The 13,273-nt window shown below is 40.9% G+C and overlaps 1 protein-coding gene across 1 annotated transcript; it reads right to left on the reverse strand.

Annotated features, from left to right (window-relative positions):
* Positions 1-383: 383 nt before the first annotated feature.
* cdk9 (cyclin-dependent kinase 9 (CDC2-related kinase)) lies at positions 384-6,426 on the reverse strand. The gene is made up of 8 exons (XM_062413174.1): positions 6,285-6,426; positions 6,045-6,158; positions 5,241-5,322; positions 3,793-3,883; positions 3,447-3,613; positions 2,882-3,053; positions 1,755-1,903; positions 384-1,644 (listed from the first exon to the last, which is right to left on the reverse strand). Exons 1-8 carry the CDS (start codon positions 6,323-6,325, stop codon positions 1,282-1,284), a joined length of 1,179 nt encoding a protein of 392 aa, XP_062269158.1. The 5' UTR covers positions 6,326-6,426; the 3' UTR covers positions 384-1,281.
* Positions 6,427-13,273: the final 6,847 nt, after the last annotated feature.

Raw genomic sequence — 13,273 nt, forward strand, 5'->3', positions numbered from 1 at the left:
AACGCCGGCGGCAAGCATACATACAATATGCATCTCCTATTTGATTACTTTATACTGTAGGGCAACATAGGACAACACATGTGGCCAAGGTTTGGAACACCACCTAGGGAGCCTTGGATTGTTCTTGTAACAGGGATGAGCAACAGAAATTCCCCATGAAGATAGACTTGTGTTAAATAACTAATTCACAAATTGTGGTAAAATGGCACTGTAATTATCTATAATAAATATTGTAAACAAAGCTTGATATGAAAAATAAAAGTAGAAATTCCTTAAAAAATAACTAAAAACAAGTAGACTTTTTCTTCATTTTTGTTTTAGAAAAATTCTAATTGTTTTCATTGTTGAATTGGTGAATGAAAAAATATGAGGTGACACAGAAGTGAAAGTAGATATATCAAAAATGTTTATCTGTTCAGTGGTACAATTGTTTTTTGTTTGTCTTAAATGACTGTTGGCCATGTCTCTGGAAAAGAAAATAGTTTAATGATGTGATGAGAAACGTTTTGGTCTTGCTGAACATAAATAAGGAGATTAAAACATGACAGTGTCTGTAAACAGTGTTTTCAGAGAGTATTCTGACTCCTTCACTGGCCTCAGCTTTTGTTATGTTGCAGCTTATGATGAAGTCTTTTGCGCTCATTTTGTGCCCTTATCAATCTAAAAACTATACCTCAAGAAAAAGCCAAACAGAATTTGATACTTCAAGATTTCAAAATATTTGTTTTCATATTGTTTGTGCCGAGTGAAGAATGATGCGGGATAAAATGAGTTACCATAAGGGTACCACATAAAATGTGAAAAAGAGGACGGATCCACTGTGTAGACGGTATTTTTTCATACAAATCTATTTGAGAAAAACAAGTGTGAAAAGTCTCATAACTTTATAGATCTAAATTAAAACTATGACAGAGGCCTTACTCATTAAAGGCGAACAAACTCAAACCATGTCTGCAGAGATGAACAAAACAAGCACAAAGCCATAATGTAATAACTTGGCTGAGAAAAGGTTCCGCATAAACTTTACAGTCCACTTCCTGCACTCAGGAAGAGGACTGTAAACGCTCACACAGAACAGTAATCGTACAAAGAAATTTGTACATTCCAGTTTTCAGCAAACCTTAACCAGAAAGAAACATGGAGCTTTCCTGAATATTAGGCCAGCTGGAAGATACAATCAGCAAACAAGAAGTCCAACCAGGCAAACTGTCCGTGAACAAGGGCTGTCGTCTTTTTTCATTTTTTTTTTTCAAAGTCATTCGAACTAACCAACTTCAACCACTAAAACACTCGATCAAACTCGGTCTGACTGGTGGTCGCTGGGTTTCTGTTCTGATTGGGCGGCTGCTGGGGCATGTGGCCTCTCCGTCGGGGTGGGGCCAGATATTCAAACATGGAGGTGTTGTGGGTGGAGAGCATGTTCTTCAGGTCTGATGGCATTGGGTCAGACCAGAAGAAGTCGTGATTGAGCGCGTCGTCACTGTCTGTGCGCTGTGCCGGGTCAAGGACCAGGAGCTTGTCTATCAGGTCCAGTGCGTAAGGGTCTTTGACGTAGGCCTTGAGGCGATCCTTCACTTTCCTCTTCTGGCCTTTAGGCAGCTCCATCTTCTGGTACAGTTCGTACTTATCCACACCAGGCCACACCTGACAGACAGAGAAATCAGGTCCATGTCCAGTTGACAAGAAAGAGAAGTGTGCAGTCATGTGAAGCTTTTTCAGTCCTAAGTTACGATCCTTTCAGTATATCCCCTTACCTCAGCAGTTATGGAGCCACAAAGCTGGCTGATCAGAGTGAGCTGGTGCTGCTCTGTGTTGCCCTGCATGATCGGACTCCTGGTCCACATCTCTGCCATGATGCAGCCTGCTCCCCATAGGTCAATGGGAGGTCCGTAGTCCCGCTCACCTATCAAAATAAATGGACAAACCATCGAATAAAAGAATACATAAATGAATAAATCATGTAAATGTTCTTCTCCACTGAGTAAAATGTGTTACACAAATTGTTACGTTAAGTGGGTCCATATTCAATTATCATATTCTTATTTAATATTAGTTATTTTTTATCAGCATTATTTTCATTAGTATTATAAATAGGTGCTGATGTTATTGCTGCTGTTAATGTTAACATTACTACATTTATAAGAATCACTTTTATGATGATCATTATAACAACCAGTGCGCAAAAATAACAGCTACTTGCAAAGGCCGATACAAATTTACCTATTTAGTTTGGTTTTTATCTGTATTTGTCGTCTTTGCAAACGTGTGGTGGAGCAGAAGGCTCTAACACAACAAATCTGCACAAGCATTTGCAAATACATCTTCCTGCTCAGCACGGTGTGTCCTTTATGTACCATTCAGGTAAGGTTGGCCAGATATACGATGGCATTATTCATCGACGATAGCTGACATCCATCACTGTGTTGAGCCAACATCTCAACACAGATATTGTGTCTTCATTTCAAACCAATCGACATTTAAACTGTAGCAGGTCAGAGAGTTGTGTCAGCCAGTAAGAAAAGCCAACCCCTCTCAATTGGACAGCTTTAAGTTTGTGTGTTCACACCCAATTTTAAAATGTGTCGGAATTTAGTGACAACTTGTTGTTCTATATGCAAATAATGACGGCTGTCATTTGTGTTTGCAAAGAACCAAAATGTTCTTTTTACCCAAATTTTGAGTTTACAGATGAGAGCAGCAGAGAGATAAAGAGAAAAGAGAGTGAGAGACAGACACAGAGAGCATGAGAGACAGGTTTCTCTATAATATTGTATGATCTTACTATGTGCTTTGAGATAATGTATGTGCAATTCTGTGCTTTACAAATAAAACTGAAGGGAATTGAGTTGACAGAGAGGAAAGTTTTATGGTTTTCTCTCACCTAACAGCAGCTCTGGAGGTCGGTACCAGAGTGTCACTACACGGTTGGTGTAGCGGTTGCCCTGGCTGTTTTTAGCCAGGCTGAAGGCTCGGGCCAATCCAAAGTCTGCCAGTTTCAGAACGCCATCTCTGGTGATGAGCACATTGGCAGCCTTCATGTCTCTGTGGAGGATCTGATTCAACAGAAGGCATGTCATGATTAAAATATTGTACCATTCAGTTTATTAAATGACAAACAAATTAATGGGCATGCATTCAAAGAATATATGCCCCCCAAAAATACAGAAACTGAAGTGGTCTGAATTCTTTCTGTTGTCAGTGGGTATTATTTATGATCTCTCAGATATAGTCTATAACTAAATGGAAGCATGGTTTCATTTATTGAGGATGAAACCATATTAAGTAGGTGATGCAGCATCGGGGTAAATGGGCTTATATTCTGCCAGACTTTAGATTCATATTTGGGAATTAAGTTGTGAAATAAACTGATGGTGTTGTTGTGCTCCAGTTGGATCGGCTGATAAGGTCCCAGAACCATGGGATGATCATTTCTTTCATCACCTCACCTTATTTCTGTGGATGTAGTACAGTCCATTAAGCAGCATCTGCATGACCTTTTTGATCTCTGCCAGGGTGAACTTAACATTGGCGTTACTCAGCAGCCCGGCCAGGTCATGCTCACAGAAGTCAAACACCAAGTAGATGCTGCCTTTGTATCTATTAAACTGTGTTGCTGCAAGAAAAATGAGAGTAAACAAAGCTGTTCATAAATATTTACCAACAACGAAACATAACCTTCTATATTTTCAAACAGACACTTATCTTTTACAAATGAAAGAGCTAACAGAGAGAGGCAGGTTATCAACACTATTATGATATATACTATATATACTACAGTCTTGTGACACCAACCTTTGGTTCTGCAGATCTCGATCAGATTGACCACATTCTCGTGTTTGAGCAGCTGCAGGATCTTGATTTCTCTCAATGCTGTGATTGGAAACTGAAACAAATGTAAAGATAAGCTGCACCATGAGAACAGGACATATGAAACAGTCTTTACACTCAAAAACAGTAATGACCCAGAGTCTACAACAGGCTTTGCCTGCCATCAGACATGTTACTTTCAGATGGACACAGTTGGTCAACAGTTAGGTTCAAACTGCAGTCAGCTTCTGGCTGGCTTTGATGAACTAGTGGTACCAGGAATGGAAATTGATTCAATAATACATACAGTATAAGGCCAGTAGATGTAAATGTAGATAGGGTGAGCGAGAGATGTATTGACAAAGAATTTCAGCCCTGGAATAATTGGCCATTTTCACACCGGGTAATAACATCGTCTCCAGTGAGCAAATCACAAGTGGAGGGCTCTAAGTTGGTCTCTTCATACCTGGTGATAGAATGTGTCTCCAGTGACCATTTAATCAGATATCACTTCCCCGCTCTATATGCAAACAAACACTTACAATGTAAACCGTTAATAGTGAATGGTTCCTATACAATTGCTGTTGAAATAATTCTGTTTTAGTGATCAAGTAGTCTGCTTACAGTGTTCATTTGGGGTATTTTCATACATGTTTGGACTGTAAAAAAGTTACAGTTTTTACGAGCTCTGTCAGTTATTTACTGCTCCTCTGTGTCTCTAATGTTCACGGTACGCACTGCAGTGCCAACTGAATCCAGCCAAACAAGGCGCGCCCCACCATCTCTTCCAGTTCTAAATACATTGCCCAAGATTACAAATTGAGTTGTTTTTACCCATTCTAAATTTACACATGTATCCGATGACTCAGTTTGTTTGTGAGAGTGTGTATGTCTCAAGTGAGGATTAGAGAGGGATGAAGAGAAAGAGAGGAGTCAGGACGGGCGGAAACGACCACTCTACCACTCAGCCACAGCCACCCCAAGAAGAGTATTGATCATTATCTGCTGATCACTGTTGATACTGTGGAGTCATTTCAAACTAATCAACGTTTAAACTGTAGCAGGTCTGATTGGCCAAAGATATTGACATGAAGAGCTTGGCACATGGAAAACCATTAATTGCAATTCAGGCAGTCTATTGCAGTACATCTATCGTGCATGTTGATATCACGATGACGATACATTTTAGCTATATTATGCAGCCCTACTCTGAATAATAAGAATAAAAAGTCCTTTATTAGTCCTGCAATGGGGAAATTTACAATAATGTAATTATTGACAATTGGAATTGAAATACAAACAGAAGACCAAACTAGTAATTAAACATAGCTTTACATAAATATGTCTTTTCTTCTTTTGTGGAAAAATCCCTCATGCTGACTCAAAATAAGGTTTAGATATCAGTTTGTAAAATGTATGAAATTGTCTCTTACTCCTTCTTTCTCATTTTCCATCAAAACCTTCTTCAGCGCGACCTTCTTTCCAGTCTGTCTGTGCTTTGCTTTGAACACCTCCCTGTGAAAGACAAAATTACAACAAGACATAATCAATCAATCAATCAAATTTTATTTGTATAACCCATATTCACAAATTACAATTCATCTCATAGGGCTTTAACAGGGTATGACATACTCTGTCCTTAACCCTCAGCAAGAGTAAGGAAAAACTACTAAAAACCCTTTTAACAGGGTAAAACTACGTATAAACCTCAGAAAGGGCCACATGTGAGGGATCCCTCTCCCAGGACGGACAGAAGTGCAATAGATGCCACCTGTAGGAGAACATCATCAATAATCAAAGTCTCTAGCAGCATTTCATGAGGGTAGACATCCCGAAGGACAACCCCAACATGACAACACATAACAACACACGAAGAGCTTAGCTTGGTTGTTAGTAGAAATTACATTGGTAAACAACTTCCAGCTAAACGTGTCTGTTGTTTCCACATTTTACCTTTATTATAAAAGTGCTGCATAAACTCTAGCTTTGGCACATGGAAGTCTGAGCAACGGCCTGTCGCATGGCGACTGGGAAGTCATGTAATGTACATGTACAGACTAATTCAGCCCTCAATTCACTGATACACAATCATGTGGGTAGCATCTGTTTTAAAAGTAAAACCCTTCATTGTTTGATCGTTGCTACATATATCACTAGCATTAGCCATTAGCAGTGTTATCAGCATTATTAGCATGCACAGATAAAAACACACAATACAATCTCTTTGTACTTCTTACCCAAAGGTCCCCTGTCCTATTTTGGCCATTTTTTCATATTTGGAGAACTCGTCGCAAAAAGGAAACTCCACTCCATCGTAGTATTTGGACATGATGGCGGCCTCCCTGTCGGGCCTAGAGAAGAGACATTTCACTCAATATTTGGATCGCTACGTTGAAACACGAGCTGAGGACAAGATCATTAAACAGATGGAAATATAAGTATTCAACAAATAAAATTATTATTGTCTTTATTCCTACTTTTCAGCCGCAGTGGCGTTGGTCGTCCTCTCTCGCTGCATCTTTGCGCCTGTGTACGATGAATGCTGCGTTCAAGTACAACTCAGCCTCTTAAATTTCAGCAGTGTAAGTTATGGGAATCTTTGGAATATTTTGGTTTTAATGATTCATTGAAGACAGTAATATTAAAACACCTGGTTATAAATATGTCAAATCACAAAGATTACAGACTACAATGGACATCAACAAAATTACGAAAGAGCCATTATAATCAAATAGTTGTTGTCTTGTCGGGTTATAAGGCCATTATGTTGTTTCGATGTAACTCTCATGTCAATTTAATGTTTCTTTCCTCCACATATTAAATGATTTGGCTGCACTTGGTCACACACGGGAACATAACTGCATGTAAATGTTAACTACCATTCAACATATTTTATAATTCTGATAATTAGGAGAGTTCCTGAAGGCAGCAATCACAGATAATACCGTAGAGAATAACTGAGGGCGACATCTGGCGACTAGGAGGAGTAATGCCATCGAAAAAATATAAAGTGGCAAAACTTACAAATTATTTTAATGATTACTGTCTTTCTTACTGTTGAGAAGTTCAAATTAAAATAATAAAAGTTAGTTGAGCACCAGCTTAAGAAAGGTCAGGATTGGCCAGGTTAGGGTTAGGGTTAGGGTCATGGATCATTTAGAATATTTTTTTTATTTAATTGCAGCCAGTTAAATTGGGGTTCCTGTCTGTTATATTATTAATTGAGTATTGAGAAATGTACTTGTTCCAAGGCTTGGAAGGTAGCAAAGGTTTTTCCGCTCAAAGAATCCAACCATTTTTATGGACAAATTCCGCCCTATAAGTGGAAAAAAGGTAATAGGGAGGATTGTTTTTTAACCAATACAAATTTCAATACATCAATACATTACACAGGTTATTAACAAGCTTATAGGCCTAGTCATTCTACATGCATAGTTTGATACAAATGAAAGATGATTGGCAAAGTGAACAAGACAAAGGAAAGTTAGTGGGTAGTGAGGAATTTTGTACCATCCTCACACATTACTGTATGTGCCACTATATATTATGTATATTGCATATTAAACATTATATTTTTACAGGAGAATAGAGCCTGTCTGATTCCACAGATACTCCCTTCTCTTTCTAAGCAGTACCAAGGTCAGGTTATAGATTAAGGTCCAACCTACAGTACATTGTAGTGTCTACGTTGAGGGACTTTCATATCTATTTCAGATGCGGCACCAACTTCAACTCTCACCGACTTCAACTCTTTTGTGTATTGCACCAGTGGTAAGAGAAGGACACAATGTGATTTAGTTATGCAGACTTATGGCTTAACTATCCAATAGGATGCGAACACCTACATGTAAGATAGACAGTGACAGCACTACTAGCCTTTCATGGATGTGCTGTTAGAATGGGTAACACAAGTAGAGGAAGATACATGGGGATGCTGTTGGAGACATCTTCAGACTTGGAGGTGAAAATTGCTCATGTTACTCTGTTAGCGTTTGTGTATTGTTTCACCTTCTGATCTCCTTGATGCATCAAGTCTACATTAAAATCCTCTGCATAAGACATCAGCTGCTGCCGGAGTTCTCCTTTCACCAGCTTCCAGGAAACTTCCATAACGGTGGGTGCAGTTTAACTTGATTTCAGTTTCAGTACTTGATGTTATTGATCACTCTATGTTGTTCTTTAAGATGAAACAGTATGGCTTCACTTTACTGCATTAAAGTGGATAAGAGCTATCTGAGAGTTTTCTCTAATGGCAGTTTGTCAAAGATCAAATATGTTACGTATGGAGTTCAACAAGGGAGCTGTTTATTTTGTGTCTTTGTAAATGATCATCTGTTATCTTTAGAAAGAGCTGTTCTTGTGTTTCAAGTATTTCGGCAAAACATGGCCATCAAACAAGCGGGGCTGGGGGAGGGGGTCTGGCACCGTGCAAATATCCTCTGGACCCACGACCAAGCATCTGACTCACTCCCTTTAACAATTAACTTCTTACTCCGCACGACTTTTGCACGACCAGTCTGTCTGTGAAGTGTGCTTTTATGAATTGACGTTAATTTAATGGATGACTTCTTAATATGCCGCTGAATCATCAATGGAAATCTTGAATAATATTTTACTTAAGGATTCAAAGTAAGTGGTAATATGGGTGATCATTAATAAATTGGTGTTTAATATTGGTAAAACCAAGTCTATTGTAATAGGATTCAGGTATTACTTCAAAGCAGAACCAACACTGACACTACATATAAACTATTGAACAAGTACGAGAAATAGAACTTTGGGTATAATCTTGGATTATAAATGATCATGGTTAGAACAGATTAATAAAGTAATGAGCATAATGGGGAAAGGTGTCGGCTGTAAGAAGAGTCTGAAAAGTTAAGCCACAAACATTATAGACAAGTTCTAAATGCTTTAGTTCTGTCACAGCATGATTACTGTCCCATTTTGTCCTGTATTGTTAAATGTTAGAATATCAAATTCAATCAAAAGGCTGTTATGTGGGGTGGAACTTCTAGCTCTAGGTCCAACCCTCCTCCTTTGATGTGCCGCCACACGATGATGTGCCGCGCAGGATGAAGTGCGCCGCAAGATGATGTGCGCCGCGAAAGGACGATGTGCGCCCCAGGATGAAGTGCTCGGCACAATGATTTGCGCAGCAGGATGAAGTGCGCCACAGGATTATGTGTGCGCAGGATGATCTGCCAGGCGTGATGATGTGCGCCACAGGACGATGTGCGCCAATGTGCGCCCCAGGATGATGTGCACAGCAAGATGATGTGGGCCACATGATGATCTGCGCCACAGGATGAAGTGCGCTGCACGATGATGTGCGTTCACGATGATGTGCGCCCCATGATGATGTGCGGTGATGATGATATGCGCAGCAGGATGATGTGCGCTGCACATGATGTGCGGTGATGATGTGGGCCGCAGGACGATGTGCGCCAATGTGCGCCCCAGGATGATGTGCCCCGCAAGATGATGTGGGCCGCACAATGATCTGCCCCACAGGATGAAGTGCGCTGCAGGATGATGTGCGTGCGCCGCATGATGATGTGCGGTGATGATGATATGGTCACAGGATGATGTGCGCTGCATTATGATGTGCGCCGCAGGACGATGTGCGCCGATGTGCGCCCCAGGATGATGGCACTTCATCCTGCAGCGCACATCTGCGCACATCGTCCTACATCGCACATCCTCCTGGGGCCCACATCATTGTGCGGCGCACATCATCCTGGGGCGCACATCATCCTGCAGCGCATATCATCATCACCGCACATCATCGTCCTGCGGCGCACATCCTCCTGCGGCACTTCATCCTGCGGCCACCTCATCATGAGGCGCACATCATCCTGCAGCGCACTTCATCCTGTGGAGCACCTCATCCTTCAGCGCACATCATCCGGCAGCGCCCTTCATCCTGCTGAGCACCTCATCGTGAGGTGCACATCATCGTGAGAAAGGGGAAGGGGAGAGGGCGCGGGGGACAGTTCACCTCTGGGTCTCTTAAATGGAACGGACAAGGAGGGGATCCACTGTATAGAGCAGTGATTATCAAACTCTGTGGCGCGCCCAATGTTTTAACATCCGCATCTCTTTAACGGCGGAGCAGTAAACAAATCGCTCTTTCGCCGTAGACAGGGGTCTGCAACCCGCGGCTCTGAAGAGCCGCCCCTCTGCAGTGGCTTCCTGAACAGTGTCTTGTGTGTCGCGGACAGCACACACACACAGGCGACGGAGCTCCGCCCCCGCTCCACTCACTCTCTCAGAGACACACACACAGTGTTGCCAACTTAGCGACTTTGTCGATAAATCTGGCGACTTTCCAAACCCTCATGGCGACTTTTTTTGTCAAAAGCTACTAGCGACAGGATGATGTGTGGTGATGATGTGCGCTGCAGGATGTTGTCTGCAGCACGATGATGTGCGACAAGACATCACATCATCCTGCAGCGCACTTCATCCTGCAGCGCACATCATCCTGCGGCGCACATCATCCTGCGGTGCACATCATCATCCTGCCGCACATCATCCTGGGGCGCTCATCGGCACACATCATCGTGCAGCGCACATTGTCCTGTGGCGCACTTTATCCTGGCGAACATCATCGTGCGGTGCACTTCATCCTGCGGTGCACATCCTCCTGCGGTGCACATCATCGTGCAGCACACATCATCCTGCGGCACACATCATCTTGCAGTGCACATCATCCTGCAGCGCACATCATCCTGCAGTGCACATCATCCTGGGGCGCACATCATCGTGCTGGCGTACATCGTCCTGCTGCGCACGTCATCGTGAGGCGCACATCATCTTGCAGTGCCCTTCATCCTGCTGAGCACCTCATCGTGAGGTGCACATCATCGTGCAGCACACATCATCCTGGCGCATATCATCATCACCGCACATCATCCTGCCGCGAATATCATCATCACTGCACATCATCCAGCGGCGCATTGTGCGGCGCACATCATCCGGCTTTGCGCCTGTGCCATTAATTTGCAGTCTGGAGGACGCGGAGTGTGGTTTGACTTTCCGCTCCATGAAACGCATGTTAATGCTCAGTAGTTCAAATATGGTACTTTGATGTATTTACATAAAAAAATTGCCCTTACATTACTTTTATACTTTATGTAGTTTTGAAACCAGTACTTTTACACTTTAACTTAAGTGAAAAGCTTGAGTTGATACTTCAACTTCTGCAGAAGTATTTTTAAACCCTAGTATCTCTACTTCAACTTGAGTAATGAATGGGAATACTTTTGTCACATCTGGCTTTAAGTAATATTAAAACATTTCTAAATATGTAATTAAGACAAGGGGCCTTCATTGTGAAGCAGGGTATGTGGTTATTGAGGTGACTTCAGCTTTAACTCTGGGTATTCAGTGTTAAGAAGCTGCTTACCTGGTAAATCAACAAGGTAACGTATGCTGAAACAAAAGACAAACATGCTTGTGCAAGCAAAGGCTCTAACCAGGTCTTCTTTGACCTTAAAGTTATCATTATTATAAACCTCATTACTTTATTTTGGCACCTGGTTTAGATTCAGTTTTAGCCTTAAGCGCTTTTACAAAATTGATTTAGTCAAATGTTTGTAATTTGATTTCTGCCACTTTTATTCTAATTTTCATCAACAAAAAATGATGACCTGTTGGTCTTGTTTTTTAAACCAGTGACATATTGGTACCATATTTTACGTCAAGTTCTACTTAAGTCTTCCGTGCGTTATGTGGCCGTGTTTGTGTAAAGTTACCCTATACAGGTGAATCCAGCCAGCATCTATGAGTGTTTAAACAGAGCCCTCTCTCATAATGTAACCAGTTAACCCAGCATGTTCACTTCATTCTCTGGCTTTAGTTTGGGTGGAGAGAATAATTGAATAACATCAGCACTGCAACAGATCAAGCAGCTAAATCCTATATACTTTAGATATTTTGGGCAGCGCAGGAAATCTCTTTGCACTCAAAAATGTGTGTGTCCTTCACATTAATATTAATGTTTTATCCGTTGACCATAAATAAGATGCATCACCTCAGTACCCATTTTCAAAGGTTACTTTTTAAAACGTATTTTTTAATTTTTTCATCATTGTTTTCTTTAACAAAATTACATCTCAAAATCAGCAATGAACTGAGCCTGACAACTCGGTTCATTTAGCAAATTAATTTGTTAACCAGACACATTTGTCTAGTCACTAATAAAATATATTGTGCTTTTGGAGATTGTTTTTTTGCCTTCCAAAAAATCACTTGAAAACTGTCAATGTCTAAATCTTTAAAAATGTAACTAATAGCAATTCTAATGTGAACACTGGTTAAGTTAGTTTAATACCAGCACAAATATTAAATTTTATTATATTATCTTATTTTATCTTATCTTATCTGAGGTTTTACTTTCTTTTTACCCTGTTAAAGTTGTTTTTTTGTAGTTTTTCCCTACTCTTGTTGAGGGTTAAGAGCAGAGGATGTCACACCTTGTTAAAGCCCTTTGATACAAATTCTGATTTCTAAATATGGGCTATAAAAATCACATTTGACTGATTGATCTTATCTTAAATCATCCAGAGGTGAACATTGATTTTACAGTGCTTGAACAGCCTTGAATTCTGAAGGTAATATTATTACAAATGTTCCTCTTTTGCAGAAAAATTTGTTGAGTGTGTTGTTAGGCTTGTTTAAGTCTTGAAGCAGAGACAACGTAAATTCTTAAGCATTATTAAGATATATACTGTCTGAGTTAAATTTTAAAGCATGTTTTTTTTTTTTATGGATGCCAGACATAGGTGCCAGCACATGTTGAGGTTGAGGGAAATGAGGTGACGGATGAGGTAGCAAATGCAAGTTTGGGCAAAAATACAGTAGATTTACTGATGCCACTTGGAAGGATTCAGGGTTGTAGCATTAGTTAAACCTATCAATAAAATAACAACGCCTCGAGTAGACGATATCAAATTGACAAGGCGAAGGCTCGGACATTGTGGACTAGCAAGTGGGGTTGTGCTTGAGGGAAAACACAGAGATGGCCACTGGGACAACTGTGGAGTCCTGGGGTCTGTGTCCAACATATTTTGATGTATTGTCCATTTATAGAAATAGGCAAACTGGGCACTGAAACATTTTCTGTAAAGACACTGCCTGGTGGTAGGGTGTACAAGAAGGAGAGAGATAGGGAAGTCTTGCACTTCCTTAAAACTACAAATTTATATCACAAGATATAAACTGAGGGCAATAAACTGCAGTGATGTTTCCCTACCGGTGGGAGGCGGCATTGCACTAAATTCTGCCTAGGCTGCCGGAAAGAAGAAGAAGAGCTCAATTTGAGGATTTGTTATTGCTTTTTATCTTGGCAGGAAGTTCAGATTCATATAACGTGGCTGACCGGAAGTGTAAGTGAAGGATTTAGAGAATCCTGTTACCGACCATGTGGGGGCTGGATAGGCGTGACGTCATGACGCCAGTG

Source organism: Platichthys flesus, chromosome 19, assembly GCF_949316205.1.
Source record: "Platichthys flesus chromosome 19, fPlaFle2.1, whole genome shotgun sequence".
In the NCBI taxonomy this organism is placed as follows: Eukaryota; Metazoa; Chordata; class Actinopteri; order Pleuronectiformes; family Pleuronectidae; genus Platichthys; species Platichthys flesus.

What these genes read in the sequence shown, in the direction of transcription:
- cdk9 (XM_062413174.1), bottom strand. Translation starts at nt 6,325, where the DNA reads ATGCAGCGAGAGAGGACGACCAACGCCACTGCGGCTGAAAA. An exon ending in AACGCCACTGCGGCTGAAAA is followed by an intron (nt 6,159 to 6,284) that starts GTAGGAATAAAG and finishes TCTCTTCTCTAG; the next exon opens with GCCCGACAGGGAGGCCGCCA. An exon ending in ACCTCCAGAGCTGCTGTTAG is followed by an intron (nt 1,904 to 2,881) that starts GTGAGAGAAAAC and finishes TTATTTTGATAG; the next exon opens with GTGAGCGGGACTACGGACCT.